General features: G+C 50.1%; 3 protein-coding genes across 7 annotated transcripts in view; 2 read left to right on the top strand and 1 right to left on the bottom strand.

Annotated features, from left to right (window-relative positions):
• The window catches only part of NRBP1 (nuclear receptor binding protein 1), a 10,836-nt gene extending 529 nt beyond the window's left edge, over window positions 1–10,307 (top strand). The window contains exons 2-19 of one of the 2 annotated variants that reach the window (XM_029938061.1): window positions 2,700–2,929; window positions 3,102–3,224; window positions 3,391–3,492; window positions 3,888–3,977; window positions 4,126–4,166; window positions 4,533–4,627; window positions 5,111–5,134; window positions 6,119–6,202; window positions 6,393–6,451; window positions 6,611–6,709; window positions 8,201–8,333; window positions 8,515–8,620; window positions 8,770–8,820; window positions 8,907–9,042; window positions 9,241–9,294; window positions 9,383–9,446; window positions 9,709–9,764; window positions 9,847–10,307. In XM_029938061.1, the coding sequence (XP_029793921.1) occupies window positions 2,720–2,929; window positions 3,102–3,224; window positions 3,391–3,492; window positions 3,888–3,977; window positions 4,126–4,166; window positions 4,533–4,627; window positions 5,111–5,134; window positions 6,119–6,202; window positions 6,393–6,451; window positions 6,611–6,709; window positions 8,201–8,333; window positions 8,515–8,620; window positions 8,770–8,820; window positions 8,907–9,042; window positions 9,241–9,294; window positions 9,383–9,446; window positions 9,709–9,764; window positions 9,847–9,951 (1,632 nt within the window). In that variant the 5' untranslated portion in view covers window positions 2,700–2,719 and the 3' untranslated portion in view covers window positions 9,952–10,307. The remainder of the gene's footprint in view (window positions 1–2,699; window positions 2,930–3,101; window positions 3,225–3,390; window positions 3,493–3,887; window positions 3,978–4,125; window positions 4,167–4,532; window positions 4,628–5,110; window positions 5,135–6,118; window positions 6,203–6,392; window positions 6,452–6,610; window positions 6,710–8,200; window positions 8,334–8,514; window positions 8,621–8,769; window positions 8,821–8,906; window positions 9,043–9,240; window positions 9,295–9,382; window positions 9,447–9,708; window positions 9,765–9,846) is intronic. The other variant, XM_029938063.1, reaches the window with a different exon arrangement.
• KRTCAP3 (keratinocyte associated protein 3) lies at window positions 10,219–12,095 on the top strand. 3 transcript variants are annotated; one of them, XM_029938066.1, is made up of 7 exons: window positions 10,219–10,590; window positions 10,723–10,907; window positions 10,995–11,054; window positions 11,225–11,431; window positions 11,554–11,688; window positions 11,777–11,889; window positions 12,008–12,095. In XM_029938066.1, the coding sequence occupies exons 1-6, from the start codon at window positions 10,563–10,565 to the stop codon at window positions 11,882–11,884; spliced, it is 723 nt and encodes a 240-aa protein (XP_029793926.1). In that variant the 5' UTR covers window positions 10,219–10,562; the 3' UTR covers window positions 11,885–11,889; window positions 12,008–12,095. The 3 variants fall into 3 exon arrangements, with proteins under 3 accessions (XP_029793926.1, XP_029793925.1, XP_029793924.1); XM_029938064.1 differs by lacking the exon at window positions 10,995–11,054 and having other exon boundaries at window positions 10,472–10,907; XM_029938065.1 differs by lacking the exons at window positions 11,777–11,889; window positions 12,008–12,095 and having other exon boundaries at window positions 10,465–10,907; window positions 11,554–11,770.
• Window positions 12,096–12,179: 84 nt separating this feature from the next.
• The window catches only part of IFT172 (intraflagellar transport 172), a 32,815-nt gene continuing 17,549 nt past the window's right edge, over window positions 12,180–27,445 (bottom strand). The window contains exons 17-48 of one of the 2 annotated variants that reach the window (XM_029938059.1): window positions 27,201–27,337; window positions 26,869–26,976; window positions 25,447–25,531; window positions 25,061–25,153; window positions 24,503–24,580; window positions 24,032–24,280; window positions 23,774–23,852; window positions 23,446–23,566; window positions 23,147–23,291; window positions 22,341–22,430; window positions 21,671–21,768; window positions 21,365–21,500; window positions 21,163–21,279; window positions 20,715–20,857; window positions 19,834–19,927; window positions 19,657–19,721; window positions 19,281–19,461; window positions 18,937–19,046; window positions 18,692–18,821; window positions 16,819–16,917; window positions 16,543–16,652; window positions 16,355–16,418; window positions 16,164–16,250; window positions 15,757–15,873; window positions 15,045–15,155; window positions 14,736–14,855; window positions 14,136–14,231; window positions 13,834–13,893; window positions 13,651–13,749; window positions 13,171–13,324; window positions 12,546–12,637; window positions 12,180–12,332 (exon numbers count right to left, since the gene is read on the bottom strand). In XM_029938059.1, coding sequence (XP_029793919.1) covers window positions 12,243–12,332; window positions 12,546–12,637; window positions 13,171–13,324; window positions 13,651–13,749; window positions 13,834–13,893; window positions 14,136–14,231; window positions 14,736–14,855; window positions 15,045–15,155; window positions 15,757–15,873; window positions 16,164–16,250; window positions 16,355–16,418; window positions 16,543–16,652; window positions 16,819–16,917; window positions 18,692–18,821; window positions 18,937–19,046; window positions 19,281–19,461; window positions 19,657–19,721; window positions 19,834–19,927; window positions 20,715–20,857; window positions 21,163–21,279; window positions 21,365–21,500; window positions 21,671–21,768; window positions 22,341–22,430; window positions 23,147–23,291; window positions 23,446–23,566; window positions 23,774–23,852; window positions 24,032–24,280; window positions 24,503–24,580; window positions 25,061–25,153; window positions 25,447–25,531; window positions 26,869–26,976; window positions 27,201–27,337 — 3,558 coding nt within the window. In that variant the 3' untranslated portion in view covers window positions 12,180–12,242. Of the gene's footprint in view, window positions 12,333–12,545; window positions 12,638–13,170; window positions 13,325–13,650; window positions 13,750–13,833; window positions 13,894–14,135; window positions 14,232–14,735; window positions 14,856–15,044; window positions 15,156–15,756; window positions 15,874–16,163; window positions 16,251–16,344; window positions 16,419–16,542; window positions 16,653–16,818; window positions 16,918–18,691; window positions 18,822–18,936; window positions 19,047–19,280; window positions 19,462–19,656; window positions 19,722–19,833; window positions 19,928–20,714; window positions 20,858–21,162; window positions 21,280–21,364; window positions 21,501–21,670; window positions 21,769–22,340; window positions 22,431–23,146; window positions 23,292–23,445; window positions 23,567–23,773; window positions 23,853–24,031; window positions 24,281–24,502; window positions 24,581–25,060; window positions 25,154–25,446; window positions 25,532–26,868; window positions 26,977–27,200; window positions 27,338–27,445 lie in introns of those variants that run through there. The other variant, XM_029938060.1, reaches the window with a different exon arrangement.

The following is a 27,445-nucleotide window of genomic DNA, read 5'->3' as shown; positions in this document are numbered from 1 at the left end:
CTTCCGTGCCAACAGGGGGCTGGGCGACCTGTTGGAGCGTGAAGCCGTCGCCTGCACTAGCTTGACGTCTGACCGGACCGTCTTATAGGTCCCAGAGGTCCTTTGGTCTGATCCGGGTGCTGGCAGCCCAGAGGCCTGTGGCCTGAGAGCTGTTGGCTGAGGAGTTGAAATGCAGAAGGGCTGCAGTCCAATAAATGAAAGTCTCGGAGAAAAACTTTGCGCGACGATCTACCCAAGTTGCTCTGAAGTGAACACAGTCTACTTCTCGGGTGGCTGGAGGTGGTGTGGAGAATCTCTTTTAGGGGCGTAAATGGCTTTTTCCATGTGTGATCTCTGAAACCTCTGAACGACCCTGAGGCAAAACTCCCAGCGTAGCAAAGATTTATTTATCAGTAGGGGAAGTGCTTGGGAGATCTCGGGCGTTATCTTTATTTTGCCTGCTGGGGAAAGATTGTGGAGGAGGCGACAAGCACATTCCAAGGACATGCCCCTATGACTGGTAAAGGTTTGGCTTTTCTTACGGTGCTCTACTCTCTGTGCCCTGGGTCTAGAAATTTCCTTAGAGCCCGTTGCCTATACAGGGTTTATTACCTGTTGTAATCTAGGTGGAAATTTTACTTAGCTGTTCAGATTCAAGATGTATCCTAGAAATAGAACTGCGCTAGAGAGTAATCCATGTGAACTTTTATTTTTTTTAATATTATTATTTTTTACCATTTTCTTAGCCACTTTTCAGGGGAACAAAAAGGAAAATGATCTCTAACTTGTTTTACTAAGACTTATAGTAGCTTTCTTGGCTGGTTGAATAAAATCTATGATAAACAGGACTTAGAAAGTTACAGGGACAGGAGTACCTGAGTGGTTCAGTTAGTTAAGTGTCTGACTCTTGATTTTGGCTCAGGTTATGCATGATCTCAGGTTTATGGGTTTGAGCCCCAAGTTAGACTCCGAGCTGACAGTGTGGAGCCTGCTTGGGATTCTCACTCTGCCTCTGCCCTTCCCCTGCTTATGCGCTTGCTTGCTCTTGGTCTCTTTCTCTCTCTCTCTCTCTCTCAATAAATAAACATTATAAAATATGACAGGGAAGAATATCTTGCCAGATATTCTCTGTAGTAGTTTGTTGTCTTCTGGTATTTACTAGAATGTCATCTAATAAGAATCTCCTGATTCAGGCAGAGATGGGCAGAAGTGGGTATCCAAGAGTTCTAAAATCAGGGCTTTTCAAAAGACTGGTGTTGATCAGAGGCTTCTGTATTCTCAACTGCTTTAGAGGAACAAATGTACTTTCCAGGATGTCACTTTTATCCTGGAGCACCCCCTTGAGCCCAGCACACAGGTTTTAACTCCGTCACAGCCATTGTTTTTAGACATATGGCATAACATTCAGTGGTGGTTCTGTGACTGTCTGGACACGTTAACGATGTTTAGCTTTTGAGCATTTTTTTCTTCCAAATAGTCATGTGCTTTGAAAAAAATATATACTACATAGTACTTCTTTTTTCCTGTAACAGCTGTATCTTGAGTTATTTGTACTTGAGGGAAAATCTCTCAGATCTAGTACCTGAGCAGGTGGAGCCTTTGAGCAATGTGAATGAAAAGAAAGCTGGAAGTTTAAAGTCCTAGATCTATTTTAATTTGTGGTTCCATGAATGTGGACATCTTATTTGTTTTATTCACAGTTGTCTCTCAAGTATCTAGCTCAGTACGTGGCCTACAGTAAGTGCTTAATAAACATTTGTTGAATGAGTGAATGAAAAAAAAGTGTTGCTAACCAATACCCATTTGCACACTCACATCACAGGGGAGGAAGGTGAAGTCATCAGGGATGAAGTCACTAACCAGTGCCAGTCACCTGGCCCAAGGGTAGCCTCAGCATGGACTGGCAAATTTGATCTGTGTATAGAAGGACAGGATAGTTCATGCCAGAATTAGTTCTAGTGGTATAAGTCACCTGAGAGTTTCAGCTAGAAAAATTGGCTCAGAGTGCTACAGGTCAAGCCTTAGGGTTAAATCAGGAGGACATTTTGGGGTCTGGAGTCATCTGTTCTGAACAGGGCTCATGTTCTTGAACACAGTGGAAATAGGGACAAGTAAGGATTCAAAGAGAAGGCTCTTGGGTGAGTATTGCCAAGAAGGAATGGGTGCCTGATTTTGCTATTCATGTGGACCTTACCAAGGAGGGGAGTTTCATTGTCATAAATCTTAGGTTTGCCATTCTTGGGTGGGTCATCTCCAACCAAGATAGCTTCCATTCTCTAGGGGCGCCTGGGGGGCTCTTGTCGGGTAAGCATCCAACTCTTGATTTTGGCTCAGGTTACGATCTCATGTGAGTTCAAACCCCATGTCAGGATCCCAGCTGACAGTATGGAGCCTGCTTGGGACTCTCTCTCTCCCCCTCTCTCTGCCCCTCCTCAGCTTGTGTTCTCACATGCATGCACGCTCGCTTTCTCTCTTAAAATAAATAACTAACCTTTAAATACCAAAACATAAAAAAAAAAAAAAAGATAGCTTCTTTTCTCTAGACTAAGAGAGTAGTTAATGTTTCATTTTCCAGACAGGATTAATTTGATTTTGGATTTAAAGTAAATCTGTTTTACTTTCTTTTTAACCCCAGGTGAGGTTACTAGGATTAAATCTTTATGGAGCTATCCTGACCCACACCCTACCTTCTCCCTCTATCTTTGCGCCAACCAATGTAGGCCTGAGTGTTCGTTCCAGCATGTCGGAAGGGGAGTCCCAGACAGTAGTCAGCAGTGGCTCAGACCCCAAGGTAGAATCCTCATCCTCAGCCCCTGGCCTGACATCAGTGTCACCTCCTGTGACCTCCACAACCTCAGCTGCTTCCCCAGAGGAAGAAGAAGAAAGTGAAGATGAGTCTGAGATCTTGGAAGAGTCACCATGTGGACGCTGGCAGAAGAGGCGAGAAGAGGTAAGGTGGTGGCAGTGTCGCTCTTGGGGGAGTGAATTCTGAGAGGTGAGAAGTGGAAGGGGAAAGTCTCAGAGGGGCAGACCAAACTTTCAAACTTTAACAGATGTGTGGAGTATTAAAGTGGAGGGCTTATAAGGAAGCTTTAATTATTCCTTTTCATTTGAATTCTCAGGTGAATCAACGGAATGTACCAGGTATTGACAGTGCATACCTGGCCATGGACACAGAGGAGGGTGTAGAGGTTGTGTGGAATGAGGTCCAGTTCTCTGAGCGCAAGAACTACAAGCTGCAGGAGGTATGTAGCCTGTGGGGTGTGACAATGCGCCCGTTAAAGTGGGATTGGTGTTGGGAAGCTGCTGAGTACGTTGGGGTTAGATCATTTCTGGGGAGGGATGAGGAATGGCTTCTCAGGTTTACAGTGATTTCTGAATCCTCTTACCCCACTCTCTCCCTGCTTTCAGGAGAAGGTCCGTGCTGTGTTTGATAATCTAATTCAGTTGGAACATCTCAACATTGTTAAGTTTCACAAGTATTGGGCTGACATTAAAGAGAACAAGGCCAGGGTAAGAACTTTTTCTTGAGCTTACTGCAAAGAGACTAGCTACATTTATTCTTTTTGTATTTAGAGATGAAAGCAAGGTAGTTTTGAAACAAAACTGGAATTAACTGTTGGAGAGATGAGAGTAGGGCTTTGCCTACAACCAGTGCCTTTTGTCTTGTTACAGATGGGGCAGAAATGAGCGAACTTGTATTTCCTTCCCATAGCTCTTGTTGTTCAGTAGTTTTCTTTGTCTGGTTAAACCTAAGGAAGTGGTGGTGCTAACAATAATAGGAGGGAAACTGGAAACAATAGCCACCACCACCAGGCTTCCAAATTGAATACATGTGTGGTGTCTATGTCACCTCATAGGGGGTCATTTCTACTGTAAGGCCTAATTTGAGTGCTTTGCCTCTCCAGGTCATTTTTATCACAGAATACATGTCATCTGGTAGTCTTAAGCAATTTCTGAAGAAGACCAAAAAGAACCACAAGACTATGAATGAAAAGGTATGGAGGGAGAGCAGACAAAGCTTTAGGCTGGTTTGGGTTTTTTTTTTCTTTTTAAGATTATATTAATTATGAGCCTAATCAGGGGAACTGCTTGGAAGGTTAAGAGAGGGGATTACTGGCTGACCCTTTGATCAAACTGTTCCAGGCTTGGAAGCGCTGGTGTACACAAATCCTGTCTGCCCTTAGGTAAGTAGGATCTGGTTAGTGTTTTCCCCCTATTTCCTGATTTAGTTCCTCCAAACAGATTTTAAGGTACTGCTCTGCTGTTCCTTTCTGCCTCTGCCCACTTTTTTTGAGTCCTCTACTTTCAAGATTAGTCCCCTGTGGTCTTTTAAAGAGTCCATTCTAATGCCCTAACCACGATATATCTCCCACCTCTTTCTCCCAGTGCTTATCCAGCTATTTAACTCCTCAGGCATAGTGGAGATTCAGAGTGTGGGGATTATCTTTGTGGTGGCCAGCAGGAGACCAGGCCCTTGCTCCTCTTAACCCTTGGGTTCCCCTTGCCCTTAATTTCCCAGTGGCCCCTCTAACAGCCCAGTGCCCCCACAGCTACCTGCACTCCTGTGACCCCCCCATCATCCATGGGAACCTGACCTGTGACACCATCTTCATCCAGCACAACGGACTCATCAAGATTGGCTCTGGTGAGGGGAGGGAGAGGTTCTGGGCAGGGGAGCCTCGGGAATTTGGGAACCATGGGGGTAAGATGAAAGGAGTGGGGAGAGTAGGGCCAAATTCTGAGGTGTGGGCTGGTGGTAAGAGTTAGGACTTTGCTAGGGGTAAGTCACAGGGAGAGGCCAGTCAATTAGGGGACAGGGTCTAATTTTAGACGTTTTCGGAGGGCAGTGGGTTAATTCAGACATCTTGATAGGAGGTTGGGAAAGGGCAAGAGATGGGTCTAAGATCCGACTTGAGCCCCTGGGGCCAGACCCTACCAAAGGAGGTTCCAGGCTGTGCCTGCTGTGAGTGCTTTCATTTGCTGTGTCTGTGTGCGGTGTATAACATTTCTGTGTGCCGTGTCTGTGTGCGGTTTGTGTGTCCATTTGTCTGGGGCTTGGCTGCTCCATCGCTCACAACTTTTCTCTGTTTTCCTCCCTCCCGCTTACGGGCTGCTCTGTTCCCAACAGTCTTTCATAGGATTTTTGCTAATGGTGAGAGCTCCCTGTTGCCCCACTTGGGGCTCTGTTTGTGCTCCCTCTGCTCCCCTTTGCGGCTGCCCAGTGCATGCAGTCGTGGGAGCAAGCCCTGTTGCCTACCTCCCCTGCCTACTTATGCCTGCTTGGCTTTTCCCTGCCAGCCCTCCACCTGCTTGCCCTTCCATAACTTGCTTGTTTCCTGTGGATTCTGCCTGGCTGGCCACTTACATCCTGAATTCTTATTCCCCTTCATCATCAGGCTGGTTCCCTGAATCATACTGTGCTCCCAGACACTCTGTGATTTGTAGTCATTGTTTATGATCTGAGTGAGTCCCAATTGGGCCCGGCCCTGGTTCCTCGTTCAGCCCTGTGACAGCAATGTTGAGGTATAAGGGAGTAGAGCAGGAGTCTAGAGTTTTGGTGGATTAAAAGTGAGACTGATTCAGGATATTGGTTCAACTATGAGCTGTTTCTGAGTTTCAGTCAGCACAGGTGGGTAAGAAGGAAGTTGTCCAGTTGGTTGTATGTTAATCCTTCTTATTCTTCTTTATCCAAGTTCTGAGATCTTTAATTGTTCCAGATTAGGAAGGACCGCCTGGGTTTTATGCTGTTTGCAGGCTGGTGGAAAGAACTAGACCAAACATTTTCATGTGTGCAGGGATTAGATATTCCTGAGCTTTGGGGAAGATGAACAGGTCATAAGCAAAAGTTTTACTTTAGCCTTCTTTGCTCCTTCACCAGCTCCCCCTGTATGCTTGTTAGTTTAGTGTGGAGTGTTTGGTTCAGAACTAGGGACTTGAAATGAGAAATGGTAGACCCGAGAAAGTGGAAGTAGGTGGTATTCATGTTTAGTCTGTGGTTCATGATGGGAAAGGGACACGTTTGCGCCTTGAGGGTTAGAGACTTCAGGAGAGAATTTGGCTTTTGGGGACCTCTCTCTGGAGTGAGACTATGCTTTGTTGATGGTGGTCAGATTGTGGGTATCTCCCCTACTCCCAGTGGCTCCTGACACTATCAACAATCACGTGAAGACTTGTCGGGAAGAGCAGAAGAACCTACACTTCTTTGCACCAGAGTATGGAGGTAAGGCATCTCAGTTTCTCTGCCCTCTCTCCCTGGTCCCCAGGTTTCCACCTTATAACCTGAGGCACAGAGGTAATATAACTAAAACTTCCAGTTCTTCTCTACTGGCATACAAAAAGTGTTTAAAAGGTATTTTTGCCACCCCTCTCCCCATCCTCTGATTCACCAGAACCTTCTTTGTTTTCCCTAGAAGTCACTAATGTGACAACAGCAGTGGACATCTACTCCTTTGGCATGTGTGCACTGGAGGTGAGGAAACTACAACCACATGGTGATGGGAAGCCGTCAAATTAGAAGACACAAGGGGGAAATGGAGGGAAGGAAGACAAGTAAGGCCTTGAGGGAGTGATTCCGGAGCACTGAAGTTCTGAAGTTTCTACCTGTCTTCTCTGTTCCCCCTCACTGCAGATGGCAGTGCTGGAGATTCAGGGCAATGGAGAGTCCTCATATGTGCCACAAGAAGCTATCAGCAGTGCCATCCAGCTTCTAGAAGACCCATTACAGAGGGTAAACATCTTCTGGATCACTCCTTCCTTAACAGACTTTGAAACATCTTTAGGTTTTTCTTCCTTTTTATTTACTGGGCATATGCTCTTTTCTCTGCTCTTCTTTTTTAATGTTTATTTTTGAGAGAGAGACACAGCATGAGCAGGGGAGGGGCAGAGAAAGAGGGAGACACAGAGTCCAAAGCAGTCTCCAGGCTCTTGCGTTGTCACAGAGCCCGATGCAGGGCTTGAAACCACAAACTATGGGACCATGACCCAAGCCAAAGTCAGAAGCCCAACTGACGAAGCCACTCTGGCGCCCCAAGAATATGCTCTTTTCTAAGAGCAAGAGAATAGAAAGCAGAAGGGACCGGCAAAATATTCACCCAGTGAATATTTCCCTGGGTGGTGCCTACCTTATTATTTGTATACACGCACAGAAGTTAGGGTTCAAGATGGGTTCCATTGAGGGTAAAAGTTGTGTGGTAAAGGTTGTATGTTAATTCAGGTGTGTCCACTTAGAAGTAAACTACTTACTGGTTACCTCGGTGATTGATATATGCTCTTCAGACAATAGTCTTGATATTTTTAAACAAATTGATCAGTTTGAATTAAATCCATTATTTGGGGTTTTATATTTATATACTTTTAGGTAGGGAAAGTGCCCCGAAGAAACTAGCTAAGATTGAAAGGGTATAAGGTTATGAATCAGTAGATAGAGTATGGGAAGTAGAGGCTGCACAGGAAGGTCCAAACAAGAATAGTTTGTAAATCGTTAGATGGTGTGCCAGGGAGACTAGTGTGGAGTCCTGAGGCTAGTGTGGATTAAATTTCTAGTTTAGCATTAGGTTGGGGCATTCAAGTAACAGATTAGGTATATATGACCTTGCTGGCCTTCAGGTTTCTAAGTAGGAAAAGCAGGTTAATTGTCATGGGACCTACATGAGGTGGGAAGGGGTGGGGTGAGTCTTGAGGAAAGCCAGTGAATTTAATAGGTGATGATAGGGGACAAAGGAAATTGTAGGGTTTGGGAAATAAAGAAATTTAGTAAATGATTAATGGATTTAATAAGTGATTGTAAGAGATAAAGGAAATTGTAGGGATGAGAAATAAAAAGATGGTGAATATAATTGATCACAACAGGTAAGGCTGGAAACAGAAGGTCTGGTGAGAGTTGAAGAAGATGAGTGGGCATTGTGTGGGCTAATAGAGCAGAGAAGTAGAAGGTAAGGAAAAAGAATTCATTAAGTCTGAATAGTAAAGAAAAGAGGAAGTTTGTGGTTGGTGAACAGAAAGATAATTAAAACCAGAAAAACTGAACAATCGCTTTCATGTTAATACCTTAGAGTTTTCAAAGTCCTTTCAGATACATTTAATAGTTTGCTCCCTCAGTCTGTGTAGACCACCTAGTATGTACAAAGTCTGTGCTAAGTACAGTGAGTGAGATAAAGATGAACACAGTGGGCTGGTTGCCAGATGTCTGTTCTATCTACTTCCTTGTTCCTTTTTCTAGGAGTTCATTCAAAAGTGCCTGCATTCTGAGCCTGCTCGCAGACCAACAGCCAGAGAACTTCTGTTTCACCCAGCACTGTTTGAAGTGCCCTCACTCAAACTCCTTGCTGCCCACTGCATTGTGGGACACCAGCGTGAGTCCCCTGGGCCCTGCTAGGAATTTTCTTCCCGTCTGGGGCCTTAATAACTATCGTTAGCACACTCTTTTCTCTTCCTTTTCCAAGGGAATTCTTTACCCTCCCAGAACCCCTGTGCCTTTCTGTGACATTAATCTGACTATCCCTGTATAACTTCCCATTTCATTATGCCCTCCAGACATGATCCCAGAGAATGCTCTGGAGGAGATCACCAAAAACATGGATACCAGTGCTGTGCTGGCTGAAATCCCTGCAGGACCAGGAAGAGAACCAGTTCAGACTTTGTGAGTAACTAACCGAGAGGGTCTGAAAGGGACAGATTGGTCACTGCCACCCTGAGGGTTCTGCGAACTGTCCATTCTTTGGTAATTGTTGAATCTGCTGTTTTGCTTATTTCTTTCCTTTCACGTGCTTTCTTTCTTTTCTCCTGCAGGTACTCTCAGTCACCAGCTCTGGAATTGGATAAATTCCTCGAAGATGTCAGGTGAGAGGAAAGGCTTGCTTGAGGAAGCCTGGGTGATGTCCTGAGGCCTTCACAGAGCCCAGGTGACCTGTCTGATCTCCCTCCAGGAATGGGATCTACCCCCTGACAGCCTTTGGGCTACCTCGGCCCCAGCAGCCACAGCAGGAGGAGGTGACATCACCTGTTGTGCCCCCCTCTGTCAAGACCCCAACACCCGAACCAGCTGAGGTGGAGACCCGCAAGGTGGGGCTCCGTGGGTGTGGAGGTCTCCCTGTCCAGGTGGAAGGGAGAGAGTACATGTCAAATAAGGCTGTCCTTTAGAGAAAACGCTGTGCTTCTGCTCTCTAGCAAGCTTGTCCTGTGGTTTGGAAAGCCTTCGGTTGTTGGGGGCTTCTCACTGACCGGTGTCTGCTGTAGTGACCCTCTGTGCCCTCTCCCTAGGTAGTGCTGATGCAGTGCAACATCGAGTCAGTGGAGGAGGGAGTCAAACACCATGTAAGGCTCAGGGGCAGGGCTGTGGAGGGCGGGGTGGACAGGGGCTGGAGAAGAGGAGCTTCATATTTTTGACTGTCCTGTTCTCCAGCTGACACTTCTTCTGAAGCTGGAGGACAAACTCAACCGGCACCTGAGCTGTGACCTGATGCCAAGTGAGTGTCTTCTTTCCCTCAGATGATGAGAGTCTGTGAGCCTCGCCTGTGAGAGGCATTTGTAGGGGTGGGGAAGGTTACTGGGCAGTCACACATTGACGCACAGAACGAGTATCTTAACTGGCTCCTAAAACCAGAGGGTGGATCCGACAGCTTGGCTTGTGGTGCTCTTTCCCAGCCAGGGTAATCCCGCTGGGGCTGTGGGAAGGGCTCCGGCCCGTTGCTCCCACACGGTGCTCACCCTCTCCCGTTTCTCTGTCAGATGAGAACATCCCCGAGTTGGCAGCAGAGCTGGTGCAGCTGGGCTTCATTAGCGAGGTGAGGTTTCTGCCTTTGGCCGCCCTGGCTGCCTCCATTCTTCTCTCCTCTCGCCCTGTCTCACCGAGCTCTTCTCCCCCAGGCTGACCAGAGCCGACTGACTTCTCTGCTAGAGGAGACCCTGAACAAGTTCAATTTTGCCAGGAACAGCACCCTCAACTCAGCCGCTGTCACCGTCTCCTCTTAGAGCTCACTCGGGCCAGGCCCCTAATCAGAGCTGTGGCCGTCACTAGATGTGCAACAGCCTTCCTGCCCCTTCCCCCCAGTCAGTATTACCCTGTGAAGCCCCTTCTCTCCTTTATTATTCAGGAGGGCTTTGGGGCTCCCTGGTTCTGAGCATCACCCTTCCCCTCCCCCCCTCTTCCTCCCCTCTGCACTTTGTTTACTTGTTTTGCACAGACGTGGGCCTGGGCCTTCTCAGCAGCCGCCTTCTAGTTGGGGGCTAGTAGCTGACCTGCCGGCTCCCGCCCAGCCTGTGTGGAAGGAGGCCCACGGGCACTGGGGGAGCTGAATTCTACAATCCCGCTGGGGCGGACGGGGCGGGAGAGAAGGGTGGTGCTGCAGTGGTGGCCCTGGGGGGCCATTCGATTCGCCTCAGTTGCTGCTGTAATAAAAGTCTACTTTTTGCTACAAGCGTCGTGTGTGTGTGCGCCTTCCCCGCTAGGGGGCGCGAGCTCGGAGCCCCGCCCGGGGCGCGGGGCTGGGCCTCCAGGTGGCAGGCGGGCGGAACTGGCCGGGGAGCGAGGGAGGGGCCGGGGCCAGGTAGAGCTGCCCTGCGGCGGGGCGCGGAGGGCCGGGATGAGGTGCTGCCGCCTCTGCAGATTCGGTAACTTCCGGCCCCGGTCTCGGTGTCCTCCGTCCGCCCCCGCCCCGCAGCCCCTCGTTCACTGGGGGGCGGCCACGAGGGGCCCTCCGGTACTTTCCCGGCTCAGGCCCGCCCCTCCCCCGTACTTTGCAGACGCGGCCCGCGGCCCCCGGCGGCTTATGCGCGTGGGCCTCGCGCTGATCCTGGTGGGCCACGTGAACCTGCTCCTGGGGGCCGTGCTGCACGGCACCGTCCTGCGACACGTGGCCAATCCCCGCGGCGCCGTCACCCCGGAGTACACCACGGCCAATGTCATCTCCGTGGGCTCGGGGCTGCTGGTGAGCGCGGCGGGGGGCGGGGCCGCGGGCTTGAAGGAGGGGGGCGGGGCGGAGAGAGGCGCGGGCCTCAGGCATTGTGTCTTCCAGAGTGTTTCCGTGGGACTTGTGGCCCTTTTGGCATCCAGGAACCTTCTGCGCCCACGACTGGTGAGGGGATTTTTGGAACTTGAATGAGGTCTTGAGTCAGGGAAATGAGGCCCTGACTCAGCTTCACCTTCGGGTGGGAGGAGGAGCCTTAAATAGAGAAACCGAGGTGTCTGAGCAGTGGGAGAGTTGGCCGCTCACAGCTGCTCACCCTGATCTTCTGCCCCTGCCAGCACTGGGCTCTCCTGGGGCTAGCTCTGGTGAACCTGCTCTTGTCTGCTGCCTGCTCCCTCGGCGTCCTCCTTGCTGTGTCACTCACTGTGGCCAACGGTGGCCGCCGTCTTATGGCTGACTGCCATCCAGGACTGCTGGATCCTTTGCTACCGCTGGACCAGGGGCCTGGACGCACTGACTGCCCCTTTGACCCCACAAGAATCTATGTGAGTGCCTGTTTTTGCAGCCTTTTTGCAGTCTATAGGGCCTTGGTCTTTTTCAAACACCCCTGCCTGCCACTCCTGCCCTGCTCCCTCTCAGTCCCTCACGCTCCCTCTTCACTTTTTAGGATACAGCCTTGGCTCTCTGGATCCCTTCTTTGGTCATGTCTGCAGGAGAGGCTGCTCTATCGGGTTACTGCTGTGTGGCTGCGCTCACCTTACGTGGGGTCGGGCCCTGCAGGAAGGAAGGGCTTCAGGAGCAGGTAAGGAAGATGAACCCGAAGGGCTCATTCAAAACAGATTGCCTGTAATTCAGGGCAGGGATTGTCCTAACTCCACCCTCCCCTGTAGCTAGAGGAACTGACAGAGCTTGAACTTCCTAAGTGTAAAAGACAGGAAAATGAGCAGCTACTGGATCAAAATCAAGAAATCCAGACATCACACAAAAGCTGGGCTTAGGACAGGTAATCTGTGGACCGTGGCCTGGGAAGGGGTGGAGGCAGGGAACCACTCTTAGAACTGGGTCAAGTCCTTTGCCATGCTGCTTGCCCTCTGACCCAGGTTCTCCCTTCTGTGGAACAGGTGCGGATCCAGAGGCTTAGTACACAAGGTTTTCCACTGACCCCCAGGATCACATGAACAGTTATAATAAAATAACTCTTTTCTTCTACTTGATTATGATTCCTTTTGGGGGTTAAAGGGCACTGGGCTGTTACTGGGGATGACCTTGATCGAAGAACACAGTGGTCTGGTCTTTGTTATCTACAAGACTTTAATGAGAGAGAGAACCTAATAGCTCTTCCCTGAATTCTGTCAGTTACTGAAAGGAAAAGCTGGTGCTGGGTAGCCCTCCACACCACTGACTAATGAATTTCAGCACATCCTGGCACACTGGGCTGTGGGAGGTCTGTGGACAAACAGGAAAACAGGAGAGAAACTCATTAGGGCGAAGGAAAAGCATTCCTTCTATAAAGAAAATCAACCCTATCTTAGTATGGGGAGCAGAGTTCAGGGCCTGCACCTGCCGTGCTGACATTCCCACCCACCGACCCTTCTAGTGCTTTATTTGCCTTCAGTGCTGTTCTCTTCTGCCCTGACCTTTCAAGTCTCCCTCTCTAACCTTGATCGCCATAAGGAACTTATTCCAGTTGTCCTTGTTAGCTGCCTTCCCGGGCCGCTTAAATTCAATTTTGTTCCTCAGAATGGGGTATCCTGTGGGAGAAGAAAAAGAGGAACTGGCATTTGAGGGAGAAAACAAAGAACAATTTAGGAGCAGGAAGTAGGATGTTTGGGACACCTGAGTGGCTCAGTTGGTTGAGCATCCGACTCTTGATTTTGGTCCAGGTCATGATTCCAGGGTCATAGGCTCGAGCCCCGTGTCAGGCTCCACGCTGAACATGGAGCCTGTTTAAGCTTCTCTTTCTCCCTCTCTCTGCTCTTCTCCCCTGCTCATTCTCTCTCTCTCTCTCTCTCTCTCTCTCTCTAAAAAAAAGTTTTTGTCTTCTGCCACGTTTACTGAATCACAGTAAAATACTTAAAAAAATTTTTTTCTTAGTGTTTATTCATTTTTTGAGAGAGACAGAGCACAAGCAGGGGAGGGGGAGAGAGAGAGGAAAACACAGAATCTGAAGCAGACTCCAGACTCTAAGCTGTCAGCACAGAGCCTGAAAAATACTCTCTTGAACCTGCTCTTTGCCCCTCCTTCCCACCCGCTGCAGAACACTGGGTGCTGTAGGGTGCTGTACCTGTAATGAGGCAGGGCAGCGCCCGAACTCCAGTGCTCACCGCCAGCAGGGAAGCCTCATAAGCACCGCGCTCATCCCGAGGCAGAACCTGCTCCAGCCGCTGGTCCATTGAGACTGTGAGTACCCAGTCTCGAACCTCTTCTCTCTGAGCCTCCTGGGAACGACAGGGGGCAGCAGCCTCCTCAGCACCAGCCTCCATAGCAGGAAGTGGAAGGCGGGGAGTGGAGAGTTTTACTAAGCTGTCATCCTGTGCCTCACCTTTTACCCACACATGATCCTCCTTGGATGGGGTTCATGGTCATCACCTGTTTTTTTCTCTGCTTCTACTTTCACTGAAGGAACAGTGAGGGCTAAAGCCCTTCCAAAGATGTTGCTAACTGATGGCCATCACAAAGGCTAGGAGGGCCAGAGTAAAGTGTCCTCCATTCACGACGCCCTAACACCAGTGAGGCCTCCCGTTCTCCAATCTTGTACCCTTACCGGTACGTGTTGCTTGGCTGGGAGTGGCACCTCAAAGGGAATGTCTGTATCCTGAAAGTCAGAGTGGTCAAGGGCATCCAGAGTCCCTTCTTCGATTGCCTGTGGCAGAGTGGTCAGCCATGAGATAGACAGAGCTTGTGACAGGCCAAACCTCCCACCCTCTGGGCACAACTATATGCTCACATCAGTCAGATCCAGAAAGCGATTGAGGAAGATGAATGCCATGTTCTCCCAGCCAACTGCCTGCAACAGAGAAAAGTTGCAAGTGGGAGGGAGCAGCTGGACTCGGATGTTCCTTTTCCAGGATGCAGTGGGGGGGGGGGCGGTTGGCGAGGTGTGTGTGGAAGGAAGTCACAGGAAAATGATATCCTCCATAACATCAGCCCCACACTTAGCTTAGCTCTACCTGAGCAGACAGGATAGTCTACCTTCCGACTTTTGATTTCCTTAATTCCTCAGCCACACCCTTCCTTGTCCCAGCTCACCTTGGCAGCAGTGCCAGCTTCATAGAAGGCCTTGTCTGCAGGTAACAGCTGGGTGTGGCGTAAGAGTGAAACAGAAAGCCTGGCAGCCACAGTTTCCTACAGAGTAAAGTCAAAGCACTATGATCCTGGAATGGTAGTGACTGAGCTACCAGGCCAGTGATATTATAACTAAGGCAGGACCAGAACTAGAACACCAATAATCCGTATTAAATTGCTATGGATCTCAAGTGGTTCTGGGTCTTAGTTCATTTTCATATGCACAAGAGACCTGGGCCTGGATTATTTCTATCATTCAAGTACACACAATAAATACAAAATATGCTATCGCAAGTAAGCCAAAGGTATGTGTATATTGTGAGTTGTGGGATTTGAATGTTTTAAGCATAATGAAGGTGGAGCTGTGTGCGCAGAGGGCCCTGAGAAAGTCAAAGGAGGAGTCAGGAAGAAAACCATCTCAGCAAGGGTTCAAGATTTCTTTAAACAAGAGAAAGTAGGTAAGAAGTGGACCAAGCTTGAAAATCCAGAACTTGAATTCATTCAACTTCATGCGTTTGAAGATGTGTCCGTAGGACTGAGAGCTGCCCCCTGCCCCCACCTCACCAGTTGTTTGACGCTCTGGGCTGCGGAACGAGTGGCATAGTAGTGAGCAATCAGCAGCATCGTCTCAAACTCCTCGTGGGCTGGAGAGTTTGCCTCACTAGACTTCACCAGGTTTTCACACTAGAATAGGAAGAGCACAGCCTGAGTCAGGGGCCAGAGAAGTGCCTGAGCCACAGGGTGGCCAGCTAATGGCCACCTGGACAGAGGTGTAGGCCATCTGAAGGTAGAGGTATATGTTATAAAAGAAGACATGACGACAGGGACAGGTGGATAGTTTTTTTTCACTCTGTGTGGAACTGACTTCCTCACCAAGTTGAAGAGCACATCCCGAAGATCAGCCCAGTTGTGATAGGCCTCAGCACTGTTGGTCCCCGGTGAGCTCACCATGTCCATGAAGATCCTTTTGTAGATGTTGAAGTTCTAAGGATAATGGGGAAAGGAGAGCTGAGGCACAAGGGATAACTAGAAGAGAAAGTACATGTGAGGTCAAAAAGGAAAACAGGCTGTAAGTGTGCGTGTGCGTGTATGTGTGTGTGTGTGTGTGTGTGTGGAGGAGCTAGGGGACAACGATGGAGAAAGTGTTGATCATTTTCAGAGAAAAGTAAGAAAATGACAGTCTTACCAGTTGGTGCTCTGAGTGTGGGCAAACTGTGTGAATGTGAATGCAGTCTTGGTGTTAATGGGCTCAGAGTCCAGAGAGCTGGGATGCTCTGACAGGAGAGCAGTGTTTAGTCTCTGAAGGAAGTAGATGAGGCCCTAGAGCTATGTCCAGGATTCATCTCCGAAAGACTGTTCCTACATTAGCTAACAGTATGGGGAGGTTGCTGAATGTTTCCTCAAATGATAAATTCTGAGAGGCTGTATATTTCAGAAGAGGCTGGTGGGTGGTGGGGGCTGTCTCTGGGCATGATGCTCTCTTAAAAGAATCCTTTGAGAAGACCGTTCCTGAAGGAATGGGTGGTTCTGAGAAGAAGGTAACAATTTTCTTGAGGAAACATTACCCCAAAGTGCAGGCTGGTACCTGTGGGTTAGCAGGGGCTCCGTGCTGCACATACAGGGCTAGTGCCTGGCCATAGCCACCCTCTCGGATCAGGTGAGTCGCATACAAAGCCACGTACTTGTGCAGAATCTTGTAGTTCTGTCCCGGGGATGGAGGAAAAGCATGGGGAGGTTGGGATCAGTAAGACCAGGCAGTGAGGGTGGGGTGGTGATTTGAGGCGGTGGATTTGTTTAGGAGGCCAAGGCACGTGTAAGCCAGGCCCAGCAAGGCCTCTGACCCCAGCTTCAAGAGTGTGGAAGACACTCTATGATGCTGGTTAGGGATCTCTGCGGTTAGGCTTCGGAGGAAGTAAGAGAGAGACAGCTCTGGGCCAAGTGGAGCCAAGGGGAAATGTCCAGAAGGGTGAGGGATGGGAGAAGGAGCAGTACCTGCTTGGTGGCCGTTTCAATGCACTTGTCCCACTGGCCCTGCTCCACGTACAGGTCCAAAGCAGCCACCACATCCACACCCACCAGCTGGGGATCAGGGAAAAAGGTAAGAATTAAGAGGACAGAGATGCCGTGAGCGGGGAATGGAGGGACAGTCTCCATGGATTCTCCCTCTCGCCACCTTGTCTCACCGAGTCCACTTTGCCCTGGTTCTTGAGGAACTCTTTATAATTCTGGTCCACATAGTCTTCATACCTGTGAAGAGGAGCAGAGATCTAGTGCTGCACGGTCCCGGGATGCACCCCGTTCCCATGAGAACTTTCTCTCTTTACAAAAGGAAGTAAAAGAGAACTTCCCAATAGAAGGGTCAGAAGCTTACCGGGGATCTAACTCCTTGGCTACACGCTTGGCCTTGTTCCATTCCTCACCCTCAATGAAAGCATCGATTGCTTCCTTGACTAAGTCCAGGTTCAGATAGAGCTCTGCAGCCTGCACGGTGGGAACATGGAGTTTGGACACCATCTTTCCCCTCCGTTTCCACAGAACCGCGTGTCACACCCACCAGGAGCCCACCTCCACACCCTTCTGGGTGTAGCTGGTACTGTTCCACCCCTCTCTCTGGAGTCTGTCTCTTCAGTCCTGGCACTCTACTTACTGCGCTGTGCTTTCTGATTCCAATCAGCTGGGGTCCCACAGCCCGAACTACTTCTAGACTGCGTTGGGGAGGCAGGAACTTGATGGCGAGTTCAGCGGCCTGAGGGGTTGAACAGAAGATGATGATGGGTAGGAGAGACAAATACTGCTGAGTGTCCTCAGCCTGATCTGTTTATTCCTTCGAGTTGTCGACATTCTCTCTGCACTTTCCTTCACCTTCTACCCTCCTGGGTAAAGCCTGCCTCATGGTCCTTCAGAGCCTCTAAATAATAGATAGTGGACCTATCTATTCCTCTCAGCTCCTGTTCTGTCACATACTCCCTTTGACGTGTGAGGTCGCTGCATTTGGTCCTTCCACCTCTGACAAACTGGTTTCTCAAGTTCTTTGTCACAAACAGAATCTTGGCAGTGCGGGTATAGAGTAGAGAAAGAAGGCATTTGGAAACTGTTTGTGCTGGGCTTTTCTGAGCCTCAGTTTCTTCACCCATAAGAGTGATAGTTGGTCCAGATGTGTATTGTCCAGAACAGAAGCCACTAGTCACATGTGGCTAGTCCCAACTTAGATGTGCTACCAGCTTAAATACACACTGGGTTTCAAAGAGTTAGTATGAAAGAAGAAATGTAAAATATCACAACAATTTGAAATAAATAAAATAAATGCTACAGCAATAATACAAGCAATCAATAAAATATTGATTACATATTGAAATGAATTTAGATATATTTGGTTAGCTTAAATGTAATTATTTTCTTGTATTTCTTTTTACTTAGTGTGACTACTAGGAAATTTTAAATTTACATGTGTGACTTAGCTTTGTGACTTGCATTATATTTCTGTTGGACAGTGCTGCTCTAGATGATCCTGGAGATACTTTCCAACCCTAAAACTCAGTAATTCTACAAACCCAAGCATTCTATAAGTTTACTCTATCCCCCTGTGATGCTGGCATCCTCACCAGATTTTCATTTCCATGGACATGGGCCAGTTTTAGCTAGTCTATACGAATCCTCCTGGTCTTTCCCCGACCTGTACGTGCCTCACTTTCTTCACCTGCCAAACCCTTCAAAACTTAAAGCACCCCATCCAGGAAGCTAATTTGCAGAAGGTACAGCCATGCACAGATGCCAATAAATAATGCTCCAGGGTAAAATACAGCAGATGCTTAATAAACACTTGCTGACTAAATCTGCTAAATTTTACATAACCAGTCATCAGGCCTTCTTTCTGCTCTCCCCCTCCCCTGCCAATTTCTCGGGGCTATGCGATTACAAGTCCTCAGAAACCAGAGGGCAATTCTGCAGGGCCATCATCACACTCATATTTTATTGAGGAAGCTGACCAATCTCACCCCACTCACAACTTCTCTGAATCTAAGATGTGTCATTTAAAACTTCACATGTATCCCAATTTCTAAGATATTAAAATGTGATTATATGTTTTAGAGTTAACAAAACATCCTAGCTTGACTTAATCTGCTAGATGCTTCTTTTCAGGAGCTGCTGGGTGGAGCAGGAGCTTCTGCTTTCTTCATGGCCTCCATCCTCCCTCACAGACCTCCCGGAGCCCTCCAGCCCAGAGATCCCACCCTTCTCTGAACCCCAACCTGCATCACACCCTTTAAGTCCTCGCTGAGATACAGCTAGCGGAGCCACGTCAGCCTAACTACCCCCAATTTCCGGCCATCAGGGTTCTGCCTTAGAACCCCTCTTTCACAACCTTCATAGCTCTAGTGTCTCAAAGCACTTAGTAGCTAGATCTCTGCTGCCTGGGTGAAAACGGAAGGCCCGGGAGGAACAAGAGGAGTGTCGGAGGGGGAATGCTGGGTGTGCGGCGGCCGGCGGCAGAGGGCCAGGAGGGCTGCAGCAGGCCTCACCTTCAGCCAGCACTTTTCCACCAGGCTGCTGCTTCCCGAGTCCCGCACCTTGAGGTAGCAGTCCACCGCACGGCTGTACTCTCCAGCCTGCTCCCACTGTCGCGCTTGTTCCACCAGCCCCTCCACACCCCTGACGGGATGAGAACACACATGACGGGGAACAGGACGGGCAGTGTGGCCTGTCACGTGCATGCTGTGTGGCCCACCCTCCAGCCCTGCTGACACTTGCTGCCTCGCCTTCATACCTGGCCCCCTTCTTGGTGGCTTCCCGCTCGTACTCCTCCTGCAGAGCCTCCAGCTGGCCTGGCACATAATCCTTGCAGATCCGCAGGGCGTCGCTCCATAATCCAGCCTCCTGCTCAGATTTCCGGGTATCAGGGAAGCAGAGGCAGGCATGACAGCTTCCCACTGACACACAGATGCTATGGGCCACTGATCCCTGGGTCCTTGGACTCTCTTCACCTTCTTGTTTCTTTCTGCCTCCCCAGTGCTAACTTCCTGGATCTCTCCTAGTAGCGGGGGTCAGTGTAGTCCTCTGGGTTCTCATACCCTCTCCCCTTCCCTCGTGGCTCTGAATCCAGTGCCCCACCTTATAGTAATTGAGGGCCAGGCCTGGTCTCTGGGCTCGAAGCAGCAGCCCTTCTGCTTTCTGAAAGTCCTTCTCCTCCAGGGCCCCCCGGGCCTGCCCCACGAGCACCTCGGCAACGCTGTCTGGATCGTGGGCCTCGGCCACCCGCTGGGCTGCCTCCCAATCCTGGTTATGGACAAACCTGCTCCCAGATGAGGACACAGGAGAGGTTAAGTACAGGATTGAGACCTCAACAGTCGGAGGCAAACAGCCATGTCACTGAAGGGAGGGCATAAGATTTATCGGTACTAGGTTCAGATGAAGGTGAAGGGGACCATACAGGGTCCTGGGGTTGTGCCTGGAAGGTCAGGATTAAAGAACTTATGGGGTAACTCACATGAGGACTGCTTCCTTGGGTTTACCAGCCCTGATGAATTCAGCTTCAGCCTCTTCAAATTTACCCTGTAGGGACAGAAGGGCAGCTGCACATGATGAGAAGCAGTTGCCATCACAGGCAGCTATGAGAGGGGAGGAGGTCAGGGTCAAAACCAATGGAGAGGGATCACATCCATACCTCATCCTCCAGGTACATAGCGTATCGGAGATGAATCTCAGGAGTTTTGTGCTTGAGGGCCAGGCGAGAGAGTTCAAAAGCAAATTCAAAGGAGCTGAAATGGAAGGTTCAGATAAGGTCTGCCTACTCAATACTTCATTTTGTAAGAGAAAAAGAGAAACAGGGCAAAAGAAAACTGAATGGGCAAGGATAGGGGGAGGAAAAAGGACAAATAAAGAAAGGTAATCCATATGAAGGGATAGAGAAGGACAGAGAAATATAAAGGATCAGGAGACACTTGGAAAAGCCTGTGCTTCCCGAGACCAGCTGATGTTAGCCTGGGATTGGCATGAGGCAGGGGCCGGAGGGAGCCTCACAGCACGGCAGCTGCCAGGGTAGCAAGGGCTTCTCTCCCCCGCCATCTCCTCCTGAGCCACAACTACATTAGTGGAAAAAGAGTCTCTCAAAAATGAGTAAGATTACCCTCAGCAATCTGATTCCATGCAGGTCTTCCGTAACATTTGCTTAAGAAAAGCTTTTTGCATTTAATAGAATCACACTTCCATGACTCAGAAGTAAGTTACTGGCTTAGTGCACTTTAGCTTTAAAAGCTGTTCTCTCTGGGGCACCTGGCTGGCTCAGAGAGGAGAGTGACAGGCTCTTGATCTCCGGGTTGTGAGACTGAGCCCCATGTTTAGGACAGCTAAACAAACACTGGTGTGAGCCCCCAGGGGATAGGAGCAGAGCTAATTCATTCTTGCCTCTCCATCAAGTTCTACCAAGGCCCTCTTCGCTCCCGCCTCAGTTTTCCGAAATGCTTCTCAGTTATACAGCAATGTTTCTTGTCCAGTCAGAGGCTCTGACTGGAACGGGGTCAGCAGAAAGGAGACGGAGGGCCTCACCAGTTGTCAGCGGCGTGGTCAATGGCAGCTTCCAGGAGTCCCAGCTTATTAAGCAGTCTGACTGCAGACTCTCCTCCCAGGCTTTTTGCCCACAGATAGGCCACGTGTTTGTGGGCATTTGCGCTTCCGTGAGCCTTGGCCACCTGTGAAGCAAAGCCACTCCCATGCAGAGACACACGGCTGCCCCCTTTCACCTCTGACCCGACTTCAGCGTTGACCAGGATCAGATATTTCTACTGGAACAACAGGGAGAGGGCTACGTTTCAGGGTCTATTAACCTGCTTAGGGACCAAGGATGAATTTTAGGTAGTCTACGAACCCTTCAAATATGTGAAATTTTGCCTCTAGGTGTGGACATTTTTCAAAGATACCTGCATCTAGTTCAGAATTAGTCACTCGAGAGTAGGAAAGGGGGGTGGACGTCCCCAGTGGGAACTGGCCTCCTTACCCGGTAGGCCTCCTCCCAAAGCCCATTGGAACGGTACATGTTCACTGTTGCCTTCCACTCCTGAGCCTCGAGGTAGTGATACTCAGCCTCCTGCAGTCGGCCTTCAGCCTCCAGCTCCTGCGGAAAGGTAGGTCAGAACGGAGAGAAGGCGACATGGAGCCCGTTTGGGGGAGATAGGGGCAGAGACAAGAGAAGGGCTCACCTTGCCCAGGTGGAGGTGTGTGTCACTGAGGAGATCTGGGTGGTGCTTCCCTACCAGGCGGATCATATCATCATACAACTTGTGCTTTTTGAACATGGTGATGGCAAGATCAGCCTCTTCCACTGTCACATAGAGCCTGGGGATGGGAGATGCACCTGGGGCCTCCTACACCCAGATTCCTACGGCCACAGTCATTCCTAAGAGATCCTGCCACTGCCTTCTAGGCAGAGGGCACTTTCCCTCAGACTCCTCCCTCCCTCCAGCCCTGAGGCCTCCCTCCACATCCCCTCTGGGGCCGCAGCTCACCTTTCGGCCTCACGGTACTTGCCCTGCTTCTCCATCTCCTGAGCCTGGGTGATGTACAGCACCGACACGTCTTCTGGCCTCATGCACTTCATTGCCAGCTGTGCAGACACACAGAGCCAGAGTAGCCTCTGGGGGCGTTTCCAAGGGAAGCACAGGGATATGCAGGGCAGCCTGGGAAGCCCGCCTCTGGGAACTCTGAACTTTCCCAACAACCACAGGAGTCTGGTTACTGTCACTTCCCTAGTCAGTCCAGAGAACTCCAAGTCCACAAGGAGCAAAATAAGAACTATATTCTGCTCAGGCAGAAGGGTCAGGGATGCCCTGAGCTGGGGGCATCCATCCCCATTCCCATATTCCCACTGTATTCACCGGGTTCAGGGAGCAGACGCAAAACAAAGTCGCGTCTGTGACTAGAGCTTGGGGAGTGGTGTTTCAGATGCCCCACCTCCCGAGCCCGTCATGCTCATCAGAATTACAGGTTTGGGAACAAGGGCCTCTTCATCCTTGCCTTTGCCTGTGGCTAGGGGTCAAGCTTCCCGGACTTTATTCTGGGACTCTTTCTTAGATTTCAGGGAACCGGTGAAGGTGGGGAGATCAGAGACCAAAGCAAGTGGCAAAAGACGCTGAGAGGCGGGATTCTCCGAAGAATTCCACCCCACTCTCTGTCTACCTTGTGGGCTTGCTCCCAGCGGCCAGCCTGAGTGTACATGTCGATTGCATCTGTTGTCCGGTCTCCTTTAATGTAGAGCTCCTCGGCAGTCTGTGGTTGAGAGAGGCAGACACAAAAGGCCAAGAACAACAGAGTTAAAGCAGCCTGCGAAGGAAGGAAAGAACCAATCTTGGCTGGGATGGAGGAGAGCGGCGGACACTGCTATGGTATAACAACAGAGAAGAAAAGATGACGATGGGGGTCTCACTCCTCCTATGGTTTTGAGAAAAAAAAAAGCCCGGCCCAAACCAGGATGGGGAAAATGGGAGCTTAAAAGGGCTCAGTTGTTTAAGCATCCAGCTCTGGATTTCAGCTCTGGTCATGATCTCATGGTTTGTGAATTGAGCCCCGAATTGGGCTGTGTGCTCCCAGTGTGGAGTCTGCTTGAAATTCTCTCTCCTCTCTTTCTGTCCCTCCCTTGCTTTCTCTGTCTCTCAAAATAAACAAATAAACATTAAAAGTAAATAAATAAAAGGGCCTTCCATTTCTGCAATGCATGGCAATTCTACATCGTAACTAAGATGGCGTTACCATGAAGAATCACTCATGCTAGCACAGGAAGAGAGCTGGACACTGGGACAGGGGTCAGTGTCACGATGCATTGAAGGAAGGGCAGTAAACAGCTTTCCTCCCACTCGGGGTGACTGATGTTGGTGGGACCCAGAAAGAAGGACATGGTGAGGTGGCCCCCACTTCCTGTTCCGGGTTCTCTCCTTGTTAATCCTGTGCTGCGTTGCCTCAGGCTGCAGAAAGGGCCTTCTCCTCACCTCATACTCCTGCAGAGACGCGTAGTGCTGGGCCACACGGGGATAGTACTTGGCTGCAGTGTTCCGGTCCTGTAGATCTAATATATAAATTGCCTTCTTCCACTGGCGGGCACCCAGGGCGGCCTCAATTGCCTTAATGGAGCACCTGGCATTGTTGGTAGAGGCATACGTATGTACAAGAAAAGAAGAAGACAGATGGAGAGATAGGGAGACACCTCAAGCATATTCCAACTACATTTTGCGATCTCTCTTCTAGGCCTGGGTGCCCTTACCTGCCCCATCACCTTGCACCCCTATACCTGGCCTCGATGTAGTGATTAATGGCTGCATCAAGCTGCTTCTGCTGCACCAAGTGATCCCCCCACATCTCTTCCAGGCGCACCACTTCCGCGGGGAATGCCGATCGAGCCAGCTCCACCGCTGTCAGAGACAGACAGGGTGCTCGGCTAAGACTTCCAGGGACGGGACTCAGAAAAAGTAAGACAGGGAAATGGGGTGTGGAACACAAGTCAAGTGGAGGAATGGAGAACTGAGCCAGTCAAGCTGAACAGATGCACAAAATAGGTGGCAGGGGACCGTTTGAGCAAGAGTATGTAACAGTGAAGATTGGGCTGTCTGTGGTAGTACCTTTCATGAATGCATTGCCTTTACAGTAGCACTCCAGGGCCCGCTGTGGATTTCGAATCTTCTCAAAGAGATCACCTGCCTAGTAACACATACCACATTACTACAGTGATAGCTCTACAACCCAAAGAATCAAGTATCAGCCCCCACAGGAGGAGAATCTGCAACTAGTCACAGAGGGCTATGCACTCCAGGACTCCTTAGGTAGGAGGGGACACTGGGCCCCGGAGATAAGGGACAGGAATGGGAAGCCAGCCATACCCTTTCATACAGTTCCCCCTTGATAAGGGCTGCAGAGATGTGTTCTACCAGCTCCGTGTTGGCTAACAGTTCCTCCCGGGTCAGCACCAGGCGAGCCGCTTTGGCAGGGAGCCCCGCTTTGAGGTAGAGGCTGATGGCTGCTTGTCCATCCCCTTGGCTCTCCTGTAGTTCACCTGCTCGCTCCTCTTGCTGAGTGTCCATCAGCCACTGGTAGTAACCCCGGCGCAGCTTCTCCAGGGCTGGGTGCCCCTGGACGTGCAACAGGGAGGCAAGGGGAGTCACATCCCTCCTTCCTGCCCTGCTGCTTCCCATGCTTCTCCAATCCCTCTGTGACAATGCAAGTCCTCCTGGTCCCCAGCGTCCTAACCCCCAGCCCTAAACTTGTCCCGGTTCCATAGCCTCCTCGACAAGAGGTTTCTGGTATTGGTGAACTGAGCTGTGAGCATGTGGAGGAGAAAGAGTTGGCAGTACCTTGGCCTGAGCCACTGCGATGCACTCATCCCAGCGGTGCAGCTCCTGGTACATGTCCATGGCCTCCTCAACAGCGTTCTGGGGGAACCCGGGCAGAGGAGAGAGGGGCACCAGGCAGATGTGAGGATCAGAAATCAGCAGGCTGTTCTCAGGCTGGCCAAGATGGCAGCCCACGTGAACTAAAAGCCTCATCCCTTACTTACGCACACCCGGAGGTGGATTGATTATGAAACTAAGAGAAGCTTGCGCCTCAGGACACCTTATTTGCAAAGCCCCTATTCCAAGGCCTTTTACTTCTTACAGAGGCTCCTCCAATTGTGTAGGCTTCAGGCCCACAGCCTGGATCCACCTCGATGTGCTAGAACTGCCAGGACAGGCTCTGGGGCATAGGGGGAGATGGCAGATGGTTGGTGCAAGAAAGATGTAACCATAAGACTAACGCAGAGGGGTAAGTAAGTAACTTTCTAGGTGCTCTCCCTCAGTGCCCTTCCCTCAGTTTGCTTCGCTTCCTCTGCCCCCCAGTCCCCTCTTCAATCTGGTCCCCCTTCTCCCCATCACCTGTTCCAAGAAGATCATTTCAGCCAGCTTGTAGTTCTTGTCCAGCATGGCTAGGCGTGCTCGGACCTGGTAAAAGTCTGTTCCTTCTCCACCCTGTGGGAAGAAGGCTCTGGTAATGCTGCTGCTGCAGGAGCCATTCTGTCTGCGTGAGCCTAGACAGGAAGGCTAGGGAGACGAGGAGGCTAAAAGGTTTAGAAGCTGAAAAACTTCATGGGGCTCCGTGGATGTGGTCTGGCAAGCAATCCCGGAGTGGTCCAACTTGAGGGTGGAGGCGGGATGGGCAGAGCCGAGGAAGAGCCACGGCTGGAAGGCTAGGGACCAGGGTGCTGAGCGTGAAGAGAAATCTCAGCCTGAGACACTGAATGATTCAGGAGGATGATACTTGCATATTCCCGAGACACTTGATCTGCAATCTCATTGGTCTCATGCAGGAATCGAGCTTTGGCTACGTGGCCCAGGGCAGAAAAGCACCTGTGGTATGGAAACAGTAACAGTAAGAAGTGGTATTAGTACAGGATCATCAGGAATTCACTGGCTCAGCAGATATACACTGTGCATCGATTATGGACCAGACACTGTTTTTGCCACTAGAGACCTAAGCGGGGTTAGACAGATGAGGGCCTTGCTCTCAGGGAATTTAGGTTCTAGTAGAAACAAATAATAAGCAAACAAAGATATTTCAGATAATGAAAAGGAAAATAAAAGAGTGTGACATTATGTATAGACACTTAAGCTGGTAGTCACAGAAGACCTGGAGAGCCGACATTTGAGCCGAGACCTACATATGAGGAAACAGTCACGGTGAGATGGGGAAAAATTACTCCAGGCAGAGGGAACGGCAAGCGTAAGGGTGCTATGGCCAGAGTGAGTTTGGTGTGTGCACAGGGCCTAGAGGATGCCATTGTGGCTGCAGACTAATAAGCAAATAGGTACCTGGTAGAAGATGGAACCAGAAACCAAATACTGTTGGGCTTTCGGACACGGCAAGGAGTATGGATCTTATACTATAAGTACAAATGGAAGGTTCTGAGCAAAACAACAACAAAAAAGTCATATAATCTAATTTATGGTTTAAAAAGTCACCTCAACTCTCACAGGACGAACGGAAGGTAGGGATGTAAGAGCAGTATCAGTGAGACTAGTGAAGAGGCGTCTGCGACAGGGCAGGTAGGAGAGGGTGGGGACAGTAGAGCTGGAACATGAGAGATCCAGGAGAGGTTCTGAAGATGCTGGGTCAGAGCCCCCGGGACTCGCTGGCACTCTAGCTGTGGGCGTACGGGAAAGAAGGGACACAGGGCTCCCACACAAAATGGCAGCTGCAGACGTTTACTGTGCACTTTGCACAGATTCTCCTACTCCACTGCCACCATGGTTCTTCTTTACCACTCTATGTGGTAAATCCTATTATTACCCCCCTTTTACACACAGGAAATTGAGAAACCAAGGCTTGGAAAGGTTAACTGAACTGAAGGTTATAAAAGCTGGTAAATGGAGGCAAGAGCCAACTTGAAGTCTGGAGACCCAAGTCTGTCCCACTAACTACACTCCTAATCCACATTTGGAAATACACAGTGATGCACGGATTGGAGGATGTGCGGCAGCTAGTTACAAGAAGGGGAAGCCAAAACAGTAAAGGACACACTCTTAGAAACAGGATGAAGGCATGTTTGGAATAACCACGTGGAAGGTTCTGTGATGGCGCCGTTGGCACGGGAGGGAAGCGGTGTCTTGGCGCTGGCGGAGCGGCTACGGGCAGACCGCCCACTGTCATCCTTCGCAGTGCCCAGCACCTCAGCCCTCTCCCTCACCTTTCGGCAATGTGGAGCTGCCTTGCCTCTAGTGCCAGTTTGCTCAGGGTTTTCCACATTGCCTCTGTTTCTGGGGTCATTTCCAGAGTCTCCAAGAAGGCTGCTGCCCTGAAGAGAGAAGGAAGCAAAGCAACAGTCCAGGGTCAGCTAGACACGGAAGACTGGGGAGGGGGCAAGGGAAGGGTAGGGAGGGTCAGGCAATTGGCCTTTTTGTCTATCTTATCCCACCAGGTTGTTTTTAGATGTGGCTCGTTTTATGACCCATCCCAAGTCCTCCTGCCTTGGAACAAGATTCTCCCACCACCTCACGAATTATCCGCCCAGCCCCTCACCGGGTGTAGTTGCCGTCATCAATGGCTGTTCCAAACTCGATAAGACCCTCATCCAGTGTGTAGGAGACTGTAGTCACACCTTCAGTCACCATCACTTCGGTCTTCCCCCCGCCCCGCTCCAGGCCTATGACATCGCCCTGTAAAATTGCAATGACCCCCCCCCCCCGAATTCCAGGTTAGTGTTTCCATTGCCACCACTGCAGAACAGACCCGCCCTTACCCAACCCCAGTGCGCACACGGTGCC

This window comes from Suricata suricatta, chromosome 4 (genome assembly GCF_006229205.1).
Source record: "Suricata suricatta isolate VVHF042 chromosome 4, meerkat_22Aug2017_6uvM2_HiC, whole genome shotgun sequence".
NCBI classification, from domain to species: domain Eukaryota; kingdom Metazoa; phylum Chordata; class Mammalia; order Carnivora; family Herpestidae; genus Suricata; species Suricata suricatta.
Note: the sequence above shows the minus strand (reverse complement) of the source record. Positions and strands in the feature narration are given on the sequence as shown.